We start from the raw sequence: 24,860 nt of genomic DNA, 5'->3' as shown, positions 1-24,860 counted from the left end.
AGATGGTCTAAATAGGTTAAGTGGTGTGATCATAATTCATTAGATCCTTTAAAAGCTAATTCATCTGAGGTTTTGTATTTTTCCCTCTCTTTAGTTTGGCAGGGCTGCACGATTGCCACAGTTTAAGGTTATTTATCATCCCTTTAGGCTTTTATCTGTTTGCCGGATAAACCTTCCCCATCTAAATCACCTGTAGTTTTGAGATTTATGAAGGGACATATAAATAAATATACTCCCACTCTCTTCATTATGCCTCAGCGGGATCCTAACTTAGTTTTAATATATCTAATGTGTTCCAACATTTCTACCTCTTACTTGTTGTCCTTTACAACTGTTGACATTTAAAACTATTTTTCAACCACCCTTCACCACATTCTTTCTTTCTTGATGAGTTGGTGTTGAGAACCATGGCTACTTTCTTGTCAAGAGTGGTCCTCCCTTCCATTTGGATCAATCTATCAAACTTTCTACATTTTATTCTCCTCCCCATCCAACCAAAGAGAAGGGAAGACTTTATTGTTTGGACCCCAAAAGAGCGTTCAGTTTTTAAGTGGATAGGGCATGTGAATGTAGACTTGATGACCAACTGTTAGTGGGGTACATTGGAAAAATGATGGTGCACAAGAGGATTCTATCAAAGTGGATTATCCTCCATATCAAGAACTGCTACAACATGGTACACAAGGAGCCTCCTGAAACTATTTGTTCTCACTTTACAACTGTAACTAAATCTTTTACATCAGCCTTTGATAGAGGGGCCCCTGTGGCAGATATTTGTACGGCAGCGCTTTGGGCCTCCCTTCATACTTTTGCGAAACATAATTGTTTGGATTCTGAAGTGAGATGGGATGGGCACCTCCCTCATATGTTTTGCAAGATTCTTTGGTATAGACAGTCATGCACACACCTCTGAGTGTTGAACTACTTGGGAACTATATTCAAAATGTGAGGAATCCCCAGGTAGATGTATTCATCAGAAGAGCAAGTTACTTACTTTTGGTAACGCTTTTCTGGTGGATACAGTATCTATTTGTGGATTCCTCGCTGACCAACCCTCCACCCGTTGCATGACTGTATATACCAAACCGAGCCTAGACATGTATGTTTAGTAGTCACTGGGTTTAAGCTTTTATTAAAATGGTTATAATACGAAAATTAAAAACTGCACCTACAATTTTGATGTTAGTTTTTATCTGTTTGCCTCAACACGTTAAAAGTGGATGAAAACCGACGTCAGCACATCTATGAGGGCTCTTTATGTCTCCAGTGACATTAAACTGTGTTGCATGTGGATCCGCGCTAAAGCCGACACCCTGTCACCTTGGGAGAACTGTTGAAAGAGTTTCTGTTCCAAAGTGGTGCATGGGGATATTTAAAAGTTGAGGACTCAGCAGATAAATATTGCATCCACCAGAAAAGTGTTACCTAAGATAAATAAAATGTTCATTGTGTTGGTTGTTTGACTATTGAGTTCTGAGGCTTTGTCCCCCAGATTACCGCCTAGAGAAGCCTTTGCCTCCTTGCTACCTTGAAAGTCAAATGTGTACTTAGCCCCGTTTTCAAAACCATGGTAGGATGGACTTGACGTTACCAAAGGCAAACAAACCCAACCACCACCGTTGTGGACCATTAGCTCTTGCCTGTCCTGAGGACTGAACAGAGTCTAACAATCCCTCTTTCTGTACGTCTACCCATTTCAATATTCATGCTGCGTCTCATCTTAATATTTCCATTTCCTTTGTTGAGAGTCTTTAGCATGATTGCATGGAGTCTGGTGTCAAGCAGTAAAATCTCTGCATTATATAAGGTCTGCATCATTGATAGTATGAATGCACTTAACTGTATTTGAGGGACCCACAGGATTTGGAAATTCACTACATGTAAAATGTCCAAGTAGCTCAAGCTAGTCTTTCAGGAGGCTACAACACAATCCTTAAACTCCTAGTGGGTCTTCCTATGAGGCTGCAGGCTTTTCCCTGTGATTCCAAGAGAGAGTTTGCATTCTATGTCAGCTGCTTATTGATTGAGGACAGGGTCTCCTCAATAATCAGTAACTTTTATATCAATAAATTTGGCAGTCCCCTTCCTCACCAATCCTTCATACACTGGAATTATGACAAGTTGGGCAATTTTGTAAGCATGTAGGTCAAGACCTGCAGATTCTGATGTCGCTCTGTAAGTTGCTGAAGCTCCATGTTTTATTTCCCAGTACACAATGGTGTTGGTGGCCACACGTTGTTGTATCTGAGTTAACATTTTCATCAGGGCAGTTTCAGCATTTTGTAATGGTTATTCAGAATCTGGAGAGATTCACTTAAATGCTCTCTCCAGTTTCTCAAAGTCCCATCAGATAATTTTTTAGTCCAAAACCCCAGGGACACTCCTGTTCTTCTCTGCTTTTGCCACCTGCTCCAATCTACATATGGTCCCTGGATAGTTACATGCAACACAGTGTCTCCTTCTTGAACTGTCCACAAGTTTAAAGCCTGTTGAATTATTTATTTTGCCAAATCAAAAGCACACTGCTGCTCTTTACCCCATTCAAACTCATATTTTTTTCTTGTCACTTTGTACCAAAGGGTTAAGATTTTATTCAGATTAGGGTCATGTTGTCTCCAAAAATCAAACAATCCCATAAATCGCTGTGTCTCTTGCTTAGTGCGACAAGTAGCAAACTCCAAAATCTTTAGTTTTACCAGTAGTAACACCTCTCTATGTCCTGGCCACATTTTACTCTGCAAAAGCTCTGTGAATATATTGTTAGCATCCTTAACTTCTGTCTGGGTGTAATCCTTTAAAGAATGTATTTCAGCTCCTGCCAAAAACTGTGGACTACTCTGTATTTTTTGTCTAAATATTAGCTGAGCACGAACTACGTTCTGCAGATGTAGCTCACACTGGCCCCCACCTTTTCTAACCTCCTCATTACTGGAATGTGAAAAATCTGATTTCCCTGCGACGACTTGGTAGATATCAACCTTATCTTGTAATAACTTATTCTGACAAGACAGCATAGTTACAGTATTTTTGTGTCAAGCTGTCTTTAATTTCTGATTTTCATATGCTAACTGTTTACATCTCGCATGCATTTTTCCGTAAGCAGACAAAAGTGGGGGGGGCGTGGCTAGGCCTGCCAGCAAGATGGGCGTCACATTGTGAGGCTAAGCTGGGCTGAGGGCCTAATCCTGTAAATTTTCCTTCCAGAGTGGCTGTCCCCGAATTATTTGACCGAGGGGGCGTCTCGGAGAGGCGGGTGCCTGCGGAGGGTCAGGGGCTTCGGTTCTCCCTGTGCTGGGAGGCGGGCCTTGCGGCTCTCGCTGGGCCCTGGACGCCTTAAGGGGCTCATCGCCCAGGGGCTCCCCCTGCGGACAGCATGCGTTATAGGCGTCGCAGCGCTGCTGGGTGCTTCCCCTGGTGGCAGAGGGGAGCGGCGACTCCCCTGCCTGGGGTCGGATCGGACCGCGGACCCCCTTCTTCCCTCAGATTCACCGCATCTTGTGGGCGCAGCCTGTGCCCATTCTGACGCCGGTGGACTTCCTCCTAGCGCCTATCGCCGGGGGGCCCCTGGCGCGGCCGGCCGATATTTCCCTTACGCCAGAGGGGAGAACTGAGGGTGCTGGAAGCTCTCTGACCCTGACGCTGGTGTGGAGGTGAGCTGCTGGATTATCTCCGCTCCCGGAGCTGAGGAGGAGGTTCGGAGGCTATGGACTTGGGCCTCTGGGCCGAGATGGGGACCTGCTGGCCTGCTGCCTAGGGCGGGTGCTCCCTTTGCTCTGCCTGTGCTGGATTCTCCTGCGGGTGGATCGGACCGCGTGGCAGCCCTCGGCTCTGGTGGAGTGCTGGAGTTGGGCTCCCGCGCTTGGCCTCACGCGGGCTTTCGCCCTGGGTGCGCCCTATCGCCGGTCGCGTCGGACTGGGTGAGGCACTGGCACAAATTTTGAGACGGCCGTGTCTGGCCTTGCCTGATCTTCCCTCACCGCCCATGATTGAGAGCTGGGACTGAGTGTAGGAAGGTAGCCTCTTTCTAGCCTTGTTACCCCCACGTTTGTTAGTATATGTCAGGGTGTTTTTACTGTCTCACTGGGATCCTGCTAGCCAGGGCACAGTGCTCATAGTGAAAACCCTATGTTGTCAGTGTGTTTGATAATTTTCACTGGGATCCTGCTAGCCAGGACCCCTGTGCTCATACGTTTGTGGCCTATATGTGTTCCCTGTGTGGTGCCTAACTGTATCACTGAGGCTCTGCTAACCAGAACCTCAGTGTTTATGCTCCCTCTGCTTTTAAAATTGTCACTGCAGGCTAGTGACTAATTTTACCAATTCTGATTGGCACACTGGAACACCCTTATAATTCCCTAGTATATGGTACCTAGGTACCCAGGGTATTGGGGTTCCAGGAGATCCCTATGGGCTGCAGCATTTCTTTTGCCACCCATAGGGAGCTCAGACAAATCTCACACAGGACTGCCTCTGCAGCCTGAGTGAAATAACATCCACGTTATTTCACAGCCATTTTACACTGCACTTAAGTAACTTAAAAGTCACCTATATGTCTAACCCTCACTTGGTGAAGGTTAGGTGCAAAGTTACTTAGTGTGTGGGCACCCTGGCACTAGCCAAGGTGCCCCCACATTGTTCAGGCCAAATTCCCTGGACTTTGTGAGTACGGGGACACCATTACACGTGTGCACTACATATAGGTCAATACCTATATGTAGTGTCACCATGGTAACTCCGAACATGGCCATGTAACATGTCAAGGATCATGGAATTGTCACCCCAATACCATTCCGGTGTTGGGGGGACAATTGCATGCATCCCGAGTCTCCAGCACAGAGCCCGGGTACTGCCAAACTAACTTTCCGGGGTCTCCACTGCAGCTACTGCTGCTGCCAACCCCTCAGACAGGTTTCTGCCCCCCTGGGAAGCCTGGTCCCAGGAAGGCAGAACAAAGTATTTCCTGTGAGAGAGGGTGTTACACCCTCTCCTTTTGGAAATAGGTGTGAAGGGCCTGGGAGGAGTAGCCTCTCCTGACCTCTGGAAATGCTTTGAAGGGCACAGATGGTGCTAGTGCCAGCAGGTGACGTCAGAGACCCCTCTTGATAGGTGCTTACCTTTCTCAGTAGCCAATCCTCCTCTTTAGGGTCTCTACTGTGGGTATCTCGCCAGACAACGAATGCAAGAGCTCACCAGAGTTCCTCTACACTTCCCTCTTCAACTTCTGCCAAGGATCGACCGCTGACTACCCCAGGACGCCTGCATAACCGCAACAAAGTAGCAAGAAGACTACCAGCAACATTGTAGCGCCTCATCCTGCCAGCTCTCGACTGTTTCCTGGTGGTGCATGCTCTGAGGGCTGTCTGCCTTCACCCTGCACTGGAAGCCAAGAAGAAATCTCCTGTGGGTCGACGGAATCTTCCCCCTGCCAACGCAGGTACCAAACGTCTGCATCACCGGTCCTCTGGGTCCCCTCTCATCCTGACGAGCGTGGTTCCTGGAACACAGGAGTTGGGTCCAGGTGTCTTCGACAGTCCAGTGGCCCTTCTGTCCAAATTTGGTGGAGGTAAGTCCTTGCCTTCCCACGCCAGACAGTAATCCTGTGTACTGCATGAACTGCAGCTGCTCGGGCTTCTGTGCACTTTTGCAAGACTTACTTCGTGCGCAGCTTAGCCCAGGTCCCTAGCACTCCGTCCTGTATTGCCCAACTCGCTGAGTTGGACTCCGACATCGTGGGACCCTCCTTTGTGACTCTGAGTCGACCCCTATCCTCAGATCTTCTAAGTGCCTGTTCAGGTGCTTCTGCGGGTGCTGCCTGCTTCTGTGTGGGCTCTCCTTGTTGCTGAGCACCCCCTCTGTCTCCTCCTCCAAGGGACGACCTCCTGGTCCTTCCTGGGCCCTAGCAGCACCCAAAATCCTCAACCGCGACTCTTGCAGCTAGCAAGGCTTGTTTCTGATGGATACAACTACCTGTGGATTCCTCACCTTATGAATTCGATCCCTGTGCCAGTATCCGACGGAAAGTCTTCTTCCTAGCTGTCTACGTCGACGAGGACGTCATAATGGCACGGCTCCACGTGACTCCGTCTGACGTCAGCGTGCCAATAAGAGGTCCCCGTCGGCGTACTAACATCAGTTTTTCCTTTTTCCGTGCATCCGACTTCAACGGTTTTTCTTCCTGGCCCGTTGGTTACTGTAGCGATCTCTTGAGGTTACAATGTCGCCTCCGAAGAAGTCCGGGTTTAAGCCGTGTAGGGAATGCGGGGGTCGGATGTCAGTGACCGACCCCCATTCGGATTGTATTTGGTGTTTGAGCTCTGAGCATGATGTGGAAGGCTGTTCTTCGTGCCAGAGCATGAATCCAAAAGCTCTGAAGGAACGAGAAGCGAAGCTCTTCTTGGCCAAGGCAAAGAAGAAGGAACACAAGAAGGTTTCTTCCCATGCTTCTCCCAAAAAAACATAAGAAGCGACATCATCATGACTCCAGGCGCCGTCATGACTCTCGGCACCGGTCGGAGCGGAGCTGATCGAGGAGTCGTTCGAGGTCTCGTTCGTCACGGCGCCAGAAGACGTGGGAAATGAGTCCTACGGTCACGCCTCAGCCGGAGAGTCCGGGGTTGTCACCGGCACCTTCAGTCTATGAGGTCACTCAAGGTAGTCCTCGTTTCTCACCGGCGCCGAGGGATCCTGATGTTCCCCAGACGTCTACACAGCAGTACCCAGCGTTCCCGACTCCAGGGACGGATCCGGCCGCATTTTTTAATGCGATGTATGCTGTGTTTCATGCCATGGCCCCTGCTGGTGCACCGGCGGGTCCCAAGGGCCATTGGCATTCAATTTGGGCTCGCCGGCGTCGTACAGGGCTGCTCCATTCATGCCCTTCTGCCCTTCAGAGCCTGGTGGTCTGGCGCCGGGGGTTTCCCCTGGCAGGAGTCCTTCGCCTGGGACCGTGGATCCGTCGGCTTCTCGTCCGACTCCTTCTCCGCGCCATCCGGCGTCATTGGTGGCCTCATCCAGACCGGCTCCATCTCCTTCTGCACATTCGGCGTCGAGGAGGTCATCGGCGCCGGTTGAATCCGGGGGTCTTCCGGAACCAACTCAAGGTCTGAGATCATCGCGTCGATGGAGTCCATGTCGACGCCGGCTCTGGAAACCCATTTAAGATCTCGGAGGAAGGCGTTGAGGCTTCTGGAGGAAGAGGAATACAGAAGGCTTGAGGAAGGTGAGATAGAGCCTTCTGATGATTTTCAAGGACTTTCCACTGCAAGTGGCTTGGATACTTCCCCGGAGTGGGACATTGCTTCTCCGGGGGAGTTTACTGAGGAGGCCTCCTCTTTCCATGCTGTGGTGAGGAAGGCGGCTGACTATCTAGATTTGCCTTTGTCCTCGGCAGAAGTCAAGACTAACCTGCTCACAGAGGTTCTTCATCCTTCTTCCTCCAGTGCTGACCCCTTGTTGCCTTTTAATGAGGCGTTGACTGAGCCTATTATGGACCTGTGGAAAAAGCCAGTGACATCTCCTGCGGTGAACAGGGCAGTGGCGAGAAGGCATAGGAGTGCCCCAGGAGATCCACCATTTCTATCTCGTCACCTGACTCCGGAGAGTTTGGTGGTTCAGGCATCATGTTCTGTGAAATCTGCCCCCGGTACATTCCCTGGTGTTCCAACAGACAGAGAATCCAAGAGGATGGAGCAATCCTCGAAGAAAATTTTCTCTTCTTGCAGCATGGCCGGGGTGGAGGGGGTAATGCAGGTGTTGACCGATTTTCTTTTTTTTTTTTTTTTTTTTTTTTTTTTTTTTTTTGTGGTGCTGTATGCGGAGCCCTCTGGGTTAGATACCAAGGCAGCGCAGGCTTACTTCTCCGAGATTAGTCTTCTTTGGCTTGATGATGCGCACAGATCCTATTTAGACGTGCCCTTCTCAGTCAAGGAGGTGAAATCAGCCATCTGGGGTCTTCCTGGAGATAAATCCCCTGGACTAAGATGGCCTGACCCCTGCCTTCTGTAATGAATTCGCAGAAGTACTTGCCCCCAGCTTCCCGGAGTGTATGCGGAGGCAATGGAGACTGGGGTTCTCCCTGCATCCGTGCACGAGGCTTTATTAGTTAAAATTTTGAAACCTGGCAAGGATCCACGCTGTTGTGACTCGTACTGCCCGCTTTCTATGATTAATATAAATAATACAATCATGGCCAAAATGATAGTGGCACGATTACCGCTGCTGCTTCTGAAGCTGGTTCTTCTAGACCAGTCTGGCTTTGTGCCGGGCCGATCCACATCCCATAATTTGCATACGTATTTTGCGGTTGCAGGCACAATTGATGCTGAAGAGGATGCGGCCGCGGTGTTTTTAGACGCTACTAAAGCTTTTGACTCGCTGGCATGGAAGTACATGTTTGAGCTGCTCGCCAGAGTGGGAATGAGCGCTCGCTTTGTGAAACTGATTCACCTGTTGTATACGGTGCCCACTGCTAGGCTGCGGTTAAATGGAAGTGCCTCTGGCCCCTTTCGAGTGGCTGTGGGAACTCGCCAGGGGTGCCCTCTATCGCTGCTGCTTTTCGCGGTTGCAATGGAGCCTCTGGCTGCGTGCTTAAAACAACATCATAGCGATCGGGGGCTTGCATACCGTCAGTGCTCAATACTGGCTTCTATGTATGCAGATAACATTGCACTTTATGTCCGTGAATCACGGCTAAATCTTGAAGTTTTGCTTTATGAAATAGTGCAGTTTGGCACCTTCTCAGGCATTAAAATTAACTGGTCCAAGTCGGTGGTGATGTCTCTCTCTACCAAAACGATGCGCTCCTCTTCCGGGTATCCGATCGGCTGGACGGATGAACCTGTACGTTACTTGGAAATTTAGCTGAGTCAAGATGTTGATGCTCTCTGGCTGGCCAATTATGGCAGGGCCGTCGCTTGGCTGGAGGAGAAGGTGGAGATGTGGCGCTTGCTGCCTCTTTCGTTAACGGGACGCATTGCTATTGCAAAGATAATGGTATTGCCCAAGTTTCTATATTTGTTTGTGAATATCCCTATACATCTCACTGCGAGCTTCTTGCGACGACTCCGCTCTGCTGTGATACGACTGGCATGGGCAGGGCGGTCAGCCCAGGGACTCCTGGGAGATGCTTACGCTGCCCTTCGAGCTGGGTGGTCTGGCTGCCCCTGACTTAGAACTTTACTATTACTGTGCTGAGGCACACTTCGCGCCCTACGGGATACACCCTGTCCGATATCTGATACACCTTGCGCCTGAAAGTGATTTGGTGTGGCCTGACGGTCTGTCTCAGATTTTTAGGGAACCCTGTCCGGCCTCGGCCTCATGGGGTGGATGCTGTTGCGTGCACGGCCCGAGCTTGGATTGTCCTGTTGCGCTGCTGTGGCATGGGCGAGCCCTTCGCTCCATCGAGGTCTGTGCTCGATGTCGCGGACAAGTGGATGCACCGAGATGCGCGGCTGTGTGGCTTCCTTCGAGACTCGGATTTGACTAAGCTGGATGACTGGTTTGTTGAGGGGCGGCTGATCTCCTCCTAGATGCCGCTTGAGGATGGACGCGATAATGCGCTACATAGGTTGTATGTATTGTGAGTCAGTGCGATGCTCCGCACCTGCTTTTCTGGCCTCCCCGAAGCACCATTGGCGTGCCAGGCATTAGAGATGATGTGCTGCACGCAGTCCCCCGTAGGTTAATTACCAAACTATATAATAATGCTCAAGGTCAGCGGGGGAGTGCTGGTTCGTCTGCCAGAATTAGATGGGAGACGGATATTGGCAAGAGCATCTCTGAGGAGGAATGGCAAAAGAGTTGTGCACATATGAGAGTTTTATTGCCAAATTATAGGCTGCGCCTTATACACTTTAAATTCCTGCACCGCTTATATTATACCCCCCAAAAGTTGCACACCATGGGCTGCGCGCTGATGCATGCTGTGAGAGGTGCCACGCTCCAAAGGCCGGCTTTTTGCACCTTGCTTGGTACTGTCAGGGAGTCCATACTTATTGGCTAGAGGTAATACGCACACTCGGGGAAATGACTGGCTTGGACCTGCCCATCTCTCCCAGACTGGCGCTACTTGGATGCGTGGAGGGAGTGTCGTCGACCTATAGAAGGCTGGTCGGTCTGTTGTTGCTGATGGCTAAGCGCAGGGTTGCGATGTGTTGGGGACATGGCAGAGCCCCACGCGTACCGGACTGGCTTCGAGATGCCTCATTTTGTCAGGAACAATTAATAATTTGCTGGGAGCTGGCCCTGAGGGCTCGCTTCCGAGGGATATATGGGCCCCACTGAGATCATATTTAGAGTCTGCTTTGTAAGGATACGGGGGGAAAAAGGAGGAGACAGAAGAAAAAAAAGAGAAGGAAAAGAAAAGGGAGAAGGAAAAAAAGAGAAAACATAACTGGCTACTCCAACCGATATCCTGGTTGCTATACCTGTTTCCCTGCCGCTGCACAGTTGGATATAAATGAACGACTCTGTCGCTTTCCCTTCTTCCTCACTGCCTGTCTCCATTTCCTCTTTATTCAACTGGACTCTGGTGTATTTTCTCTATACTTGAACACCTGTGTGACCTAGACCCAATTCTGGGTCCGCACTAACATGTTAACATACCATTGTAGATGATATTGTCTATTATTGCGCTAAATGGAAATGTAGTAAAATTGTTCTTGTAAAATTGCTAGATATCACAGGTTACACATCTGGTGTTGATAGATACCAGTGATCCAGTGACATTTAACTATGTTTTTTTTTTTATGTTATTGAATGCAGTTGTTGTATGTTTACCTATATATAATGAATAAATAATTAAATAATTAAAAAAAGCAGACAAAAGTGTCCAAACCCTCCTGTCAAGAACACAAAGTTCATCATTCCATTCAAAAAGCACCTTTTTTAAACATATCAGTACAGTTATTAATTCTGTTTTATCCAAGCAGCCATCCCAAAATGTAGAAAGTCCTGATAAACAAGAAAACACATTTGCCAAGACATCATAAGTCATTTTAATTTCACATGCATTTTCAGACATGGTTTGCGGTGCGGTGCTTCCTTTAACTCTCTGAATAAAAACATTTACACTTTTAATCGTACACTTTCAACTTCCAACCTCTCTTTAGACTGTCCGACTAAAATGTTTTGCTTCACTAGTGACCGAGCTGAAAAACTCATGCACTGACAGAAATCTCTGGAATGCACTTTTTAGTCCAACGAAGACATTTATTATTTCACTACGCAAGGTTCCTAAAGGAGATTAGCATGCTGAAAGCACACGTTTAAAACTGGTCACAGCAGTGAAATAAAAACATGCACAAATGATTCTCCACTGTAATATACACAGCAAATATTTGTATCTATATTATAATGCGAAGCAAATAATGAATTAAAAAATATGCATCACCATGAGGCAAGGGCATCACTGCTTCATCTCCCTCCTATTCAGCATCAGATCCCAGAATCGATCGAAGAGAGAGAGATCAATTATTCTCACAAGAAGGATGACACACTCCAGCGTCCTGGAAATGCTTGATATCTGCAAACACTTTCTGTCCCCGGTCCATCTGGTCTCAGCCTCATACTTTGAACAAACAAGAGAGGAAAATTTCAGAACCCTCTCACTGCAGAAGTTTATTAATAAAATACTGATTCCTTTAGGCCAGCATGGACAATAACACAATTCCAAGGTGCCAATTCAAAATAAGACCGTTCCCTGCCGTCTTAGTACATTCTTATCAGCCTAAGCCCTTGGTGGAAAAGTACACAAAAAATTATATACATGTGCACATTGTAAGAGTGGAAAACTACTTGAAGCTTTTGACGTGGCAGTGGCTAATGCTAAAATAAAGTCAGTAGGCAAAATTAAGCTGATGGTCACTAATGTGACGGTGTACTGCTAGGCTAAGTGCAACGTGGAGTCAGTGGTCAAAACTCACATATCATTACAGATGGTATCTACTTAGTGCAGCTAAAATCGTAAAGATTGAATATCAATTTATTTTCTTCTTTGTCTTTCAGGTGCTGGAAGTTACATCTCCAACTGCTGGAAGCGTACTGTTGGGAATGTCCCACCTGCAGCTACTGCAAGTGTCACGAGAGGTATCAGTGAGGACTATGTCTCCTCAAGGGGAATCTGTAGATTCAGTGCCAGCTCAGATCCCATCTGCCTTGTTGAAAGTACCAGACTCTTTGTTTCTCCTTAACAATAGCCTTGTTTATGAGCCACCATTTAGTGAATACCTAGACTCTCGAAAAAGGCTTACATCATCCCCATACTCTACACAGAGTGAAACAACTTCCAAATCTAATGCCAAACTCTCCAACCAGACTGTCGCCAATGAATTTGAAATTAAGGAACACACGCTTCACACTGAATCACCTGTAGGTGGTGGTGGACAGTTTGATTCTCTGCCTAATGAGGAGCCTGTAAATGATCTTGATTTAGGCCACTGTGCTTTCTCTGGGCATCCATGTCGAGTTATAAGCCAAAGCATCAGTTTGTTAGAAGCAAAAGCACACATGGCTCACATCCAAGGTACACCTTGTACCATTGTTCATGCTGCAGATTGTGGCCATCCTGTAGAACATGCCTTACATCCTAAGTTTTGTGAAGTTTCAGCAATACCAAGAATGTCAACTCTGCCGGCAATTGACAGTAACTTACAACATGAGAACCAGGTAAGTGCTTTTAGTCCTGGCTGAAGAAGAACAGTATGTGTAATAAAAACTTAGTACTAACTGAAAATAATACTTTGCTATTTGAAATCCTTATCTAAATGTTATGTCATTGTATGTTAAATGTAATCAATTGTTCATCACCATGTATCACCTTAAAGCCTCCAGAGGAAAAAAAGAGAAAAGAAAGTTAAGAAACACGTAAAATGCTAAGCTAGGTACACATATAAAATAAAACGTCACCTTTCAAGATCATAGGATTGTATTGGCCAGTCATAAAACGGAGAGTATCTCTGCTCACGTCTGGTATCCCAGAACACAGTTTTTTTAAATAACATGTTTTTAGATGCAACCAACACAAACCTATAAAGCATCCCTAATAAGGCAACAATTTCTTTCTGTCTTTTATCTCATCAAGAAAATACACACAAAACAGTAAATTTGGGTGAAGGCGCCACTGCTAAATAACATTTATTGTACATGTAAAAATAAAAACAGGAAGTGGTGACTGAATGCATGTACTGCAAGCAGTGGAAAGCTGACACTGTTCTCTAGGACTCTTGCAGGATGCACAATCACTTCATGCCACGAGGGAGTCAGTTAGGATATTTTCCCCAGTGAGGAAGATACTGTACACTGTTCTACCTTTGCTAAAGTCTATTTTTCAACAAAGTATTTCCATAAAAGTCATGATTAAACAATCCTAAGTGACTTACTGTAGGAAAGTAGAATCTTTCTGACATAGTTACCCCCACTTTTTGCATGGTGTCAGTGTGTTTAGAGTGTAGTACACTGGAGTCCTGCTAACCAGGACCCTAGTGTGGGTGCTCTCTCCCCTAAAATTGACCTGGTAAGTGATTCCTTCACCCACCATTGGCATATGGGGTCCCCCAGTAAGTCCCTGGTAAAAGGTTCTTAGGTACTCAGGGCATTGGTACCCCAGGGGTATCCCATGGGCTGCAGCATGTATTATGCCACCCATGGGAGCCCACAAAAAATGTGTCTGCAGACCTGCCATTGCAGCCTGTGTGAAATGGGGCATGCACCTTTCACTCTAGATATAAGGCTAGCCTTATATTGTGGTCACTGCACTTGAATACCACACTGGTAGTCTCTTCAGCCCAAGGGCAGGGTGCATGGTCCTGAGTGTGAGGATACCCCTGCATGAGCAGTACCCCTACAAACCCCAGATTCCATTTTCTGTACTTTGTAAGTGCGTGGAAGTCAGCTTAAGGTATGTAGTGGACACTGGTCAACAAGCAAGGTCCAACTACATAATAGCTTCTCTGAATCTAGGAACGTTTGTATCAAACATGATGAAATCATGCAAATATACTGATTACAGTGTAAGTTGCATGATACCATGTACTCTGGGGGGTGTCCTTAGAGGATCCCCCAAATCTGTCTGTATAGCCTTGCAGTGTCTGCATGCCAGCCCGTGCTGCTGCCGACCCCAGACAAAGTTCTTCCCTCCTGCTTCTGAGCTTAACTTGGGTAGGGGAAGGCAGGACAAAGGATTTCCTATAAGAGAGAGGTGTGACCACCTCTTCTTTAGAAATAGGTGTCTCTGGGTTGGGGTGGGGCGCCACCAGACTGCTTAGAAGGGCACATGTGGTGCCCTCCTCGCATAACCCGGTTTGCACCAGTTCAGGAACCACACAAAGGACAGGGGAAAGACTAACCCAAAGTCCAGCTCCTCCCTTAGGGAGCTGCCAAGTGGCCCCTGGATTCTGCCATCTTGGAAACAAGATGGGCAGACACCCCTGGGAACATTTGAATGGTTAGGCAAGCTAGGTGACGTCTTCCCCCCCCCCCCTTATAGGGTCCCATATATTTCTATGATTTTCCTATTTGTTACTAAGTATATTTGTTATGCGTAGATCTCTTCGAGTGGGGATATGCCAACATTAGGATAGTACTAGTGGTAAAATAAGAATACTTTATTTTTGTAACAATTGGTGTGGTTTTTTTCTTGTGTGAACATCAGTGACTGACTATTGCAGTATTGTAAGTGCTTTACACTCCTCTCTGATAAGCCTAAGCTGCTCTCCACAGCTACCCCTACAGAGCTTTTGTTACCTAGGCACCAACACACTATCACTAAGTGTTGCCTGAACTCAGTATAGGGTGCCACACCATAGATGTACACAATAAACTGAGCCAGCCTCCTACACCTACAATATCACTTTCTGAAATATGTGATAGTAGGATCCATTGTGTTTAATTCCCCCTGCCTTAGAATAAATAACTCAACACAAAGAAAAAGGTGATTGTAGGAAGTTGGCTCTGAATATACTATCTCAAAGTAAGAGATAGTGTGCACAGAGTCTAAGGGTTCCCCTTAGAGGTAAGATAGTGGCAAAATTAGATAATTCTAATGCTCTATTTTGTGGTAGTGTGGTTGAGCAGTAGGCTTATCAGAGGGTAGTGTTAAGCATTTGTGCTACACACACAGACAATAAACGAGGAACACACACTCAAAGGCATAACTCCAGGCCAACAGATTTTATATAGAAAAATACCTTTTCTTTTAGAACCACAAGATTCAAGATTTGAAGTAAATACATAAAATGTAAGGTACTCCACACAGATAAGTAAGAAAATTTGAATTTAAGCAGTAACATACACAGTTTTAGTTAAAATGGCAATACGCTATTTTAAAAGTGGACACAGTGCAAAAATCAAGAGTTCCTGGGGGAGGTAAGTATGGCTTAGTTTTTCAGGTAAGTAAAGCACTTACAAGTTCAGTTTCCTGGGCATAGGCAGCCCACTGTTGTGGGTTCAAGGCAACCCAAACCCACCACACCAGCAACACAGGGCTAGTCAGGTGCAGAGGTCAGAGGGGGCCGAAAACACATAGGCACCTATGGAGGACAGGGGTGCTCTGGTTCCAGTCTGCTAGCAGGTAAGTCCTCCGGGAGCAGACCAGGGGGGTTTTGTAGAACACTTGGGGGGGTGGGGGGACACAAGCACACAATACACACCCTCAGCGGCACAGGGGCGGCTGTGTGCAGTGTGCAATGTAGGCATCGGGTTTGCTATTGAAAGCAATGGAGGGACCCGGGGGTCACTCTGCTGATGCGGGCAGGGCACAGGGGGGCTTCTCAGGCCAGCCACCGACTGGGCTAGGATGAGGGCCGCCTGCTGGTCACTCCTGCACTGGTAGGTGGTTCCTCTCAGTCCTGGGGGCTGCGGGTGCAGTGCTTGGTCCAGGCGTCGGGTTCCTTTGTTACCAGGCAGTCGCAGTCAGGGGGAGCCTCTGGATCCTCTATGCAGGCGTCGCTGTGGGGGTGCAGGGAGGTCAGCTCAGGATGTCCACCTCATTGGAATCGTCTGGGAGTCCTCTCTGCGGTGTTGGTTGTCCTGGACTCCAGCCGTGGGCTTTAAAGTTGTTTCTTTGTTGCAAGTTTGTTGCTGTTTCTGGACAGTGCCGCTGTTCCCAGGAGGTTCCTGGTCCTTTGGGTGCAGGGCAGTCCTCTGAGTCCTCAGAGGTCGCTGGTCCCGCTGGATGCATCACTGTGCAGGTTCTTTGAGTCTGGAGACAGCCCGGTAGGGCTGGGGCCAAGTCAGTTATCATCTCCGTCGTCTCTGCGGGGCTTTCAGGTCAGCCGTCCTTCTTGTTGTAAGTTGCAGGAATCTGATTTCCTGTGTTCAGGGTCGACCCTAAATACTGAATTTAGGGGTGTGTTTATGACTACACCCTCTTTGTGCCTCCTCCCTTAGGGGAGGTGGCACATCCCTATTCCTATTGGGGAAATCCTCCAAAATCAAGATGGAGGATTTCTTGAGGCAGGGGTCACCTCAGCTCAGGGCACTTTAGGTGACTCCTCCTTTTTTTCCTCATTATCTCCTCCGGACTTGCTGCCAAAAGTGGGGGCTGTGTCTGGAGGGGCAGGCATCTCCACTAGGTGGGATGCCCTGGGGCGCTGCAACAACAGGCATGAGCCTTTGAGGTGAGAAGAGAAGCACCTATACCCAGTGCAGGCTTTGTTCCTGGCCAGAGTGACAAAGGCACTCACCCCATGTGGCCAGAAACTCATTTGGTTGTGGCAGGCTGGCAGGAACTGGTCAGCCTAACACTAGGAGTCGGACTAGCATGCAGGGGGCAGATGACCTCTGTGTGCATTTTGAAATAAATTCCACACTGGCATCAGTGTGCATTTATTGTGCTGAGACGTTTGATACCAGACTTCAGAGATTTCAGTGTAGCCATTATGGATCTGCGGAGTTCGTATTTGACAGACTGCCAGGCCATTTACTCTTTATGGCTACCCTTCACTTTCAATGTCTACGGTTTAGCTTAGACATTGTAGGGGCGCAGTGCTCATGCAACTATGCCCTCACCTGTGGTATAGTGCACCCTGCCTTAGGGCTGTAAGGCCTGCTAGAGGGGTTACTTACCTATGCCACAGGCAGTGGGTTAAGGGCATGGCACTCTGAGGGGAGTGCCATGTCAGATTAGTAATTTTCTCCCCACCAGCACACACAAGCTGTGAGGCAGTGTGCATGTGCTGAGTGAGGGGTCTCCAGGGTGGCATAATACATGTTGCAGCCCTTAGAGACCTTCCCTGGCCACAGGGTCCTTGGTACCAGGGGTACCAGTTACAAGGGACTTACCAGTGTGGGCTGTGCCAAATATGGGAACAAAGGTACAGTTTAGGGAAAGCACACTGGTGCTGGGGCCTGGTTAGCAGGATCCCAGCACACTTTCAATCATAACTTGCATCAACAAAAGGCAAAATGTTAGGGGTAACCATGCCAAGGGAGGTGTAAGGAAATGCCTCCTTGGCGTGGTTACCCCCTGACTTTTTGCCTTTGCTGATGCCAAGTTATGATTTGAAAGTGTGCTGAGGCCTGTTAACCAGGCCCCAGCACCAGTGTTCTTTCCCTAAAACTGTACCTTTGTCTCCACAGTTGGCACACCCTGGCATCCAGGTAAGTCCCTTGTAACTGGTACCAAGGGCCCTGATGCCAGGGGAGGTTTCTAAGGGCTGCAGCATGTCTTCTGCCACCCTGGGGACCCCTCACTCAGCACTGACACACTGTTTGGCATCTTGCCCTCAGAGTGCCATGCCAACCTCACACTGCCCATGGCATAGATAAGTCACTCCTTTAGCAGGCCTTACAGCCCTAAGGCAGGGTGCACTATACCATAGGTGAGGGCATTGGTGATGAGCACTATGCCCCTACAGTGTCTAAGCAAAACCTTAGACATTGTAAGTGCAGGGTAGCCAGAAAAGTGTATGGTCTGGGAGTCTGTCATACACAAACTCCACAGCACCATAATGGCTACACTGAAAACCGGGAAGTTTGGTATCAAACTTCTCAGCACAATAAATGCACACTGATGCCAATGTACATTTTATTGTGAAATACACCGCAGAGGGCATCTTAGAGATGCCCCCTGAAAACATACCTGACTTCCAGTGTGGGCTGACTAGTTTTGCCAGCCTGCCCCACACCAGACATGTTGCTGGTCACATGGGGAGAGTGCCTTTGTCACTCTGTGGCTAGTAACAAAGCCTGTACTGGGTGGAGGTGCTGCTCACCTTCCCCTGCAGGGAATGTAACACCTGGCGGTGAGCCTCAAAGGCTCACCCCCTTTGTTACAGCGCCACAGGGCATCCCAGCTAGTGGAGATGCCCGCCCCCTCCGGCCACGGCCCCACTTTTGGCAGCAAGGCCGGAGGAGATAATGAGAAAAACAAGGAGGAGTCACTGGCCAGTCAGGACAACCCCTAAGGTGTTCTGAGCTGAGGTGACTCTGACTTTTAGAAATTCTCCATCTTGCAGATGGAGGATTCCCCCAATAGGATTAGGGATGTGCCCCCCTCCCCGCAGGGAGGAGACACAAAGAGGGTGTAGCCACCCTCAGGGCTAGTAGCCATTGGCTACTAACCCCCCAGACCTAAACACACCCCTAAATTTAGTATTTAGGGGCCCCCAGAACCGAGGAAAACAGATTCCTGCAGCCTGAAGACGAAGAAGGACTGCTGACCTGAAAGCCCTGCAGAGAAGACGGAGACACCAACTGCTTTGGCCCCAGCCCTACCGGCCTGTCTCCCCACTTCAAGAAAAACTGCAACAGCGACGCGTACCCCAGGGTCCAGCGACCTCTGAAGCCTCAGAGGACTACCCTGCATCTAAAGGGACCGAGAATTCCTGAGGACAGCGGCCCTGTTCCGAAAAAAAGACTGAAACTTGCAACAAAGAAACAACTTTTAAAGGACTCCACGTTTCCCGCCGTTTACTCCCCTCAGGGTGCCATGCCAACCTCACACTGCCTATAGGTATAGATAAGTCACCCCTCTAGCAGGCCTTACAGCCCAAATGCAGGGTGCACTATACCATAGGTGAGGGCATAAGTGCATGAGCACTATGCCCCTACAGTGTCTAAGCAAAACCTTAGACATTGTAAGTGCAGGGTAGCCATAAGAGTATATGGTCTGGGAGTCTGTCATACACAAACTCCACAGCACCATAATGGCTACACTGAAAACTGTGAAGTTTGGTATCAAACTTCTCAGCACAATAAATGCATACTGATGCTAGTGTACATTTTATTGTAACATACACCCCAGAGGGTACCTTAGAGGTGCCCCCTGAAACCTTAACCGACTACCAGTGTAGGCTGACTAGTTTTAGCAGCCTGCCAGACATGTTGCTGGCCACATGGGGAGAGTGACTTTGTCACTCTGTGGCTAGTAACAAAGCCTGTACTGGGTGGAGGTGCTTCTCACCTCCCCCTGCAGGAACTGTAACACCTGGCGATGAGTCTCAAAGGCTCACCCCCTTTGTTACAGTACCCCAGGGCACTCCAGCTAGTGGAGTTGCCCGCCCCCTCCGGTCACGGCCCCACTTTTGGCGGCAAGGCCGGAGGAGATAATGAGAAAGACAAGGAGGAGTCACTGGCCAGTCAGGACAGCCCCTAAGGTGTCTTGAGCTGAGGTGACTCTAATTTTTAGAAATCCTCCATCTTGCAGATGGAGGATTCCCCCAATAGGGATAGGAATGTGCCCCCCCTACCCTCAGGGAGGAGGCACAAAGAGGGTGTAGCCACCCTCAGGGCTAGCAGCCATTGGCTACTAACCCCCCAGACCTAAACACACCCCTAAATTGAGTATTTAGGGTCTCCCAGAACACAGCAAGATAGATTCCTGCAACCTAAGACGAAGAAGGACTGCTGAGGTGAAAAACCTGCAGAGAAGATGGAGACACCAACTCTTTTGGCCCCAGCTCTACTGGCCTGTCTCCCCACTATTAAAGAAAATGCTCCAGCGACACGTTCCACAGGGTCCAGCGACCTCTGAATCCTCAGAGGACTACCCTGCATCTAGAAGGACCAAGAACTCCAGAGGACAGCGGCTCTGCTCCACAAAGAATGCAACTTTGCAACAAAGAAGCAACTTTGAAACAACACATGTTTCCCGCCGGAAGCGTGAGACTTTGCACTCTGCACCCGACGCCCCTGGCTCGACTTGTGGAGAACAAACACTACAGGGAGGACTCCCCGGCGACTGCAAGCCCGTGAGTAGCCAGAGATGACCCCCCTGAGCCCCCACAGCGACGCCTGGAGAGAGAATCCCGAGGCTCCCCCTGACCGCGACTGCCTGCTTCAAAGACCCGACACCTGGTAAAGACACTGCCCCGCAGCCCCCAGGACCTGAAGGATCCGACCTCCAGTGCAGGAGCGACCCCCAGGTGGCCCTCTCCCTTGTCCAGGTGGTGGCTACCCCGAGGAGCCCCCCCCCCTTGCCTGCCTGCATCGCTGAAGAGCTCCCATTGAAACCTATTGCGAACCCGACGCCTGTTTGCACACTGCACCCGCCCGCCCCGTGCTGCTGAGGGTGTACTTTTTGTGCTGACTTGTGTCCCCCGTGGTGCCCTACAAAACCCCCCTGGTCTGCCCTTCGAAGACGCGGGTATTTACCTGCTGGCAGACTGGAACTGGGGCACCCCCTTCTCCATTGAAGCCTATGCGTTTTGGGCACCACTTTAACCTCTGCACCTGACCGGCCCTGAGCTGCTGGTGTGGTAACTTTGGGGTTGCCCTAAACCCCCAACGGTGAGCTACCTTGGACCCAACTTTGAACCCCATAGGTGGTTTACTTACCTGCAAAAACTAACAAACACTTACCTCCCCCAGGAACTGTTGAGAATTGCACTGTCTAGTTTTAAAATAGCTATATGCCATTTGTGTGAAAACTGTATATGCTATTTTGCTAATTCAAAGTTCCTAAAGTTCCTAAGTGAAGTACCTTTCATTTAAAGTATTGTTTGTAAATCTTGAATCTGTGGTTCTTAAAATAAACTAAGAAAATATATTTTTCAATACAAAAACCTATTGGCCTGGAATTGTCTCTGAGTGTGTGTTCCTCATTTATTGCCTGTGTTTGTACAACAAATGCTTAACACTACCCTCTGATAAGCCTACTGCTCGACCACACTACCACAAAATAGAGCATTAGAATTATCTCTTTTTGCCACTATCTTACCTCTAAGGGGAACCCTTGGACTCTGTGCATGCTATTTCTTACTTTGAAATAGTACATACAGAGCCAACATCCTACAGCAGGTAAGTACATTTATAACAAAGTATCAAACATATGTATGAACACCACTTTGTTTCAATCTGGCAAGTTAAATGGTTTTCAAGAAAATAATAAATCTGCTTTGAAAGTGGATACTGCAATTTTTAGAAACAGTTCTTGTGGGGAAGAAAAGTTAGTAAAGTTTTGAAGTAAGTACAAGACAAACAGCTCAAGTCTCTGGGGGTTAGGTTGTGCACAGATTGGGGTTCATGTTAACCCCAAACACCCACCAGCAGCAACAAAGGGTCTGACCGGGTCCAGAGGTCAAGTTGAGGCACTCGGAATTGGATCTGCCAGTAGGTAAGTACCTACATCATCGGAGGGCAGGCCTAGTGGGTGGGTTTTTTAGCTCTGACCAACCTCTGGGTGATCATTTTCAGGGAGACAGTCAAGGGGGAGGTCTGTACTGACTACCACCCTTCTCCAGCTAAGGGTCCCAGCTATCTCTAGTGGCAGTGTGGCTACAGGCCTATAATTGACCTCCCCTGGGCTAGACTGTACCCTGGCAGTCTCACCTTGGATGTACTAGTTTGAGAGCACCAGCCTGTCATACATAATTGTGTGGCTGGTACAGGTATCTCTCAGGGCAGTGGCTAGTATTCCATTCACAAGTAAGTGGTGGAATTGTCTACTCCCCTCTGGAATCTCCAACACACTTGTGGGGCCCACCTTCCAGTTAAAGTCCATGAGGACTTCCTCATCTGAGGAGTCATCCACTATGGCTACAGTGGCTGATTTGCTAGTGGGTTTGTTTTTGGGACAAGAGGTGTCCTTGGTGTGGTGCCCTATCTGTCAACAGTTGTGGCGCAACAGTTTTTCCCCTGGTACCCACATTTGTTTTGTGAGGTGTCTTGGGGCCCACCCACCTGGACAGGTTTTTAGGGGCCTACAGAGGACTCTTTTTCTTTATTTCTCAGAGTGTCACCCACTTTCTCCTGGGGAGGTTTTGTAACCCCTTTCTTCTGATGGATACAACTGCCTGTGGATTCCTCACCTAAAGAAGTTTCCCCACACGCCAGCTTCGACAGAGATTTTTCTTCTAGCTCTGCACGTCAATGATGACGTCACAATTGCCCGACTCCACACGACGCCGTATGATGTCATCCAGGCAATAAGAAGCCCTCGTCGACGTGCAGATGTCAGTTCCCTTTTTTCCGTGCCTTCAAGTAACGGTTTTTCTTTGAGGCTACCAGGGAGCTACAGTTTCACTTCGGTGTAACTATGTCTCAACCGAGGAAATCGGGTTTTAAACCCTGAAACCAGTGTGGGGATCGAACGTCGGTCACGGACCCCCATGAAAATTGTTTACGGTGCCTTAGTTCCGACCATGAGGTCGAGTCATGCGGCTCATGCCAATGCATGAATCCTAAGGCCCTTAGGGAACGAGAGGCAAAATTGTTTCTTGCCCGTTCGAAGAAGAGGAAGGAGAAGGCAGCATTGGAGAGAGTCTTCTTGATCTTCGAAGACTCATCGACGCCATGGGGACACTCGGTGTCGTCACGAATCACGGCGCCGATCGAGCAGGGACCGATCCCGATCTCCGCCAGCTCTACGACGGCCGACGTGGGAGATTAGCCCGACTGTCACGCCTCCACCTCCGACGACTCCGGCTTCTCCGACGTCTCCACTGTCGGTGTTTGAGGTCAAGCATCATCAGGAGGCGAGGGCTTCTCCGGAGCAGGAAATGCCTGGACCATCATAGGCTTCTCCTCCGGTGCCGGTACCTCAGACTTATCCGGCTTTCCCGGCGCCGGGTACGGATCCCGCTGCATTTTTAAATGCAATGTTTAATATCTTTGCCACCATGGCGCCTGGTGGAGGGCATGCGGGTCCGTCAGGTCCTTTGGCCTTTAACTTGGGTGCTCCGGCTCCTTACAAGCCAACACCCTTTATGCCCTTTCTTCCTTCTGGAACTGCTTTGGCGCCGATGCCCTTGGCATCGCCCAGAAGGCCTGTGACACCGACGACGTCCGCTGTTCCGGCACCAATGGATTCGCCACGGATCCAGTCGACGGTGAAGTTGCCTGTGGCGCTGGAGGGTCCGGCGTCGGATGGATCCGAGGAGTGGCGCCGTCGAAGATCTTCGGCGTCGGCCAACGACTTATCGATGCCGCGGCTCGAATCCAGACTTCGATCCAGGAGATTGGCTTTACGGCTCCTGGAGGAAGAGGAGTATAGCAGACAGCATTTAAAGGAAGGTGAGATCATGGAGCCTTCGGGAGACCTACAAGGCTTAGATACAGCAAGTGGCCTGGACACTTCCCCTGATTGGGATCTGGCTTTCCCAGGGGAGTATACGGAGGAGGCTGCTTCATTTCATGCTGTGGTGAGGAAGGCTGCAGACTTTTTGGACCTTCCAATTCCTACTGCGGAGGTGAAGACAAACCTCCTGACCGAAGTGCTGCATCCAGCGTCGGCGGAGCCTCTTTTGCCTTTCACTGAGGCTCTTTTGGACCTCATTAAAGACATCTGGAAAAAGCCAGTGACTTCGGCAGCCGTCAACAGGGCGGTACCGAGACGCTGTCGTTTGGCCCCAGGTGATCCAAGCTTTCTCACCAAGCATCCAACTCCGGAGAGTTTGGTTGTTCAGGCGTCGTGCTCCTCCCGTTCAGCTCCTGGTTCGTTCCCCGGGGCCCCTGCGGACAGGGAGTCTAAGAAGATGGACCCTGCAGCGAAAAATACCTTTTCTTCTTGTAGCATGGCATTAAAGTCTACCAATGCGACTTGCATTTTGGGGCGTTATATTCATGCCCTTATGGATGAGGCTAAGGGTCACCCTGGTTTGCCACAGGAGGTATTGAACCTATTGTCGGACACTAGGCGGCGGCGACCCAGGTGATTCAATCTGGGCTAGACACCTCGGATTCAGTGGCAAGGGCTCTGGGCACATCCATAGCGACGAGACTGCAGGCCTGGCTGCGTTCATCATGTTTCTCCCCGGATGTACAGACCACTCTCCTGGACCTGCCATTTGATGGAGATAAACTTTTTGGGGCAAAAGCTGATTCTGCTGTAGAACGTTTTAACGAGAGTAGAGCCACTGCGAGGTCATTGGGACTTCAGGCAGCCACTTCGTCTACTTTTAGATCTTTTAGGAAGTTTAGAGGTTCTGGTTGTGGCGCTTCCTTTCGTGGCAGGCTCCATGCGGCAGGACAACAATCTGCAGGAACTCTACCTTACAGATCCTTCAGGGGCAGGGGTAGAGTACGCACTAGAGGTGCCAGCCAGCAGCACTCTGCCTCTTCCTCTTCCTCAGGAGGGGTGCATCAGGGAAAGCAGCCTTAGTCCTCCACCACTCCCTGCTCACACGTCTCCGGTAGGGTGGAGACTTGCCCACTTTCTTCCCATGTGGGAGACCATAACATCAGACTCCTGGGTCATCGGCATTGTAAAGAAGGGGTATGCTCTTCCCTTTCGGGAAATTACTCCTCCCTTCGCTCCCCGTCCCTTCTTCTGTTCGGGCAACAATCTTCTGTTATTGCAACAGGAGGTGATGTCCCTTTTGTCGAAAGGCGCAGTGGAGTTGGTTTCAGAGCAGGATAGGGGTCAGGTCTGCTATTCAAGGTACTTCCTGATCCCCAAAAAGGATGGTCGGTTGCAACCAATC

General features: G+C 49.0%; 1 protein-coding gene across 1 annotated transcript in view; it reads left to right on the top strand.

Moving 5' to 3' along the window:
- Nucleotides 1-24,860, top strand: part of TSPOAP1 (TSPO associated protein 1) — a 2,439,191-nt gene that overhangs the window by 1,765,374 nt on the left and 648,957 nt on the right. The window contains exon 19 of the mRNA XM_069226865.1: nucleotides 12,007-12,666. Coding sequence (XP_069082966.1) covers nucleotides 12,007-12,666 — 660 coding nt within the window. The remainder of the gene's footprint in view (nucleotides 1-12,006; nucleotides 12,667-24,860) is intronic.

The sequence above is a fragment of the Pleurodeles waltl genome, chromosome 3_2 (assembly GCF_031143425.1).
Source record: "Pleurodeles waltl isolate 20211129_DDA chromosome 3_2, aPleWal1.hap1.20221129, whole genome shotgun sequence".
In the NCBI taxonomy this organism is placed as follows: domain Eukaryota; kingdom Metazoa; phylum Chordata; class Amphibia; order Caudata; family Salamandridae; genus Pleurodeles; species Pleurodeles waltl.
The sequence above is the reverse complement of the archived record's forward strand: the minus strand, read 5'-3'. Positions and strand labels throughout refer to the sequence as shown.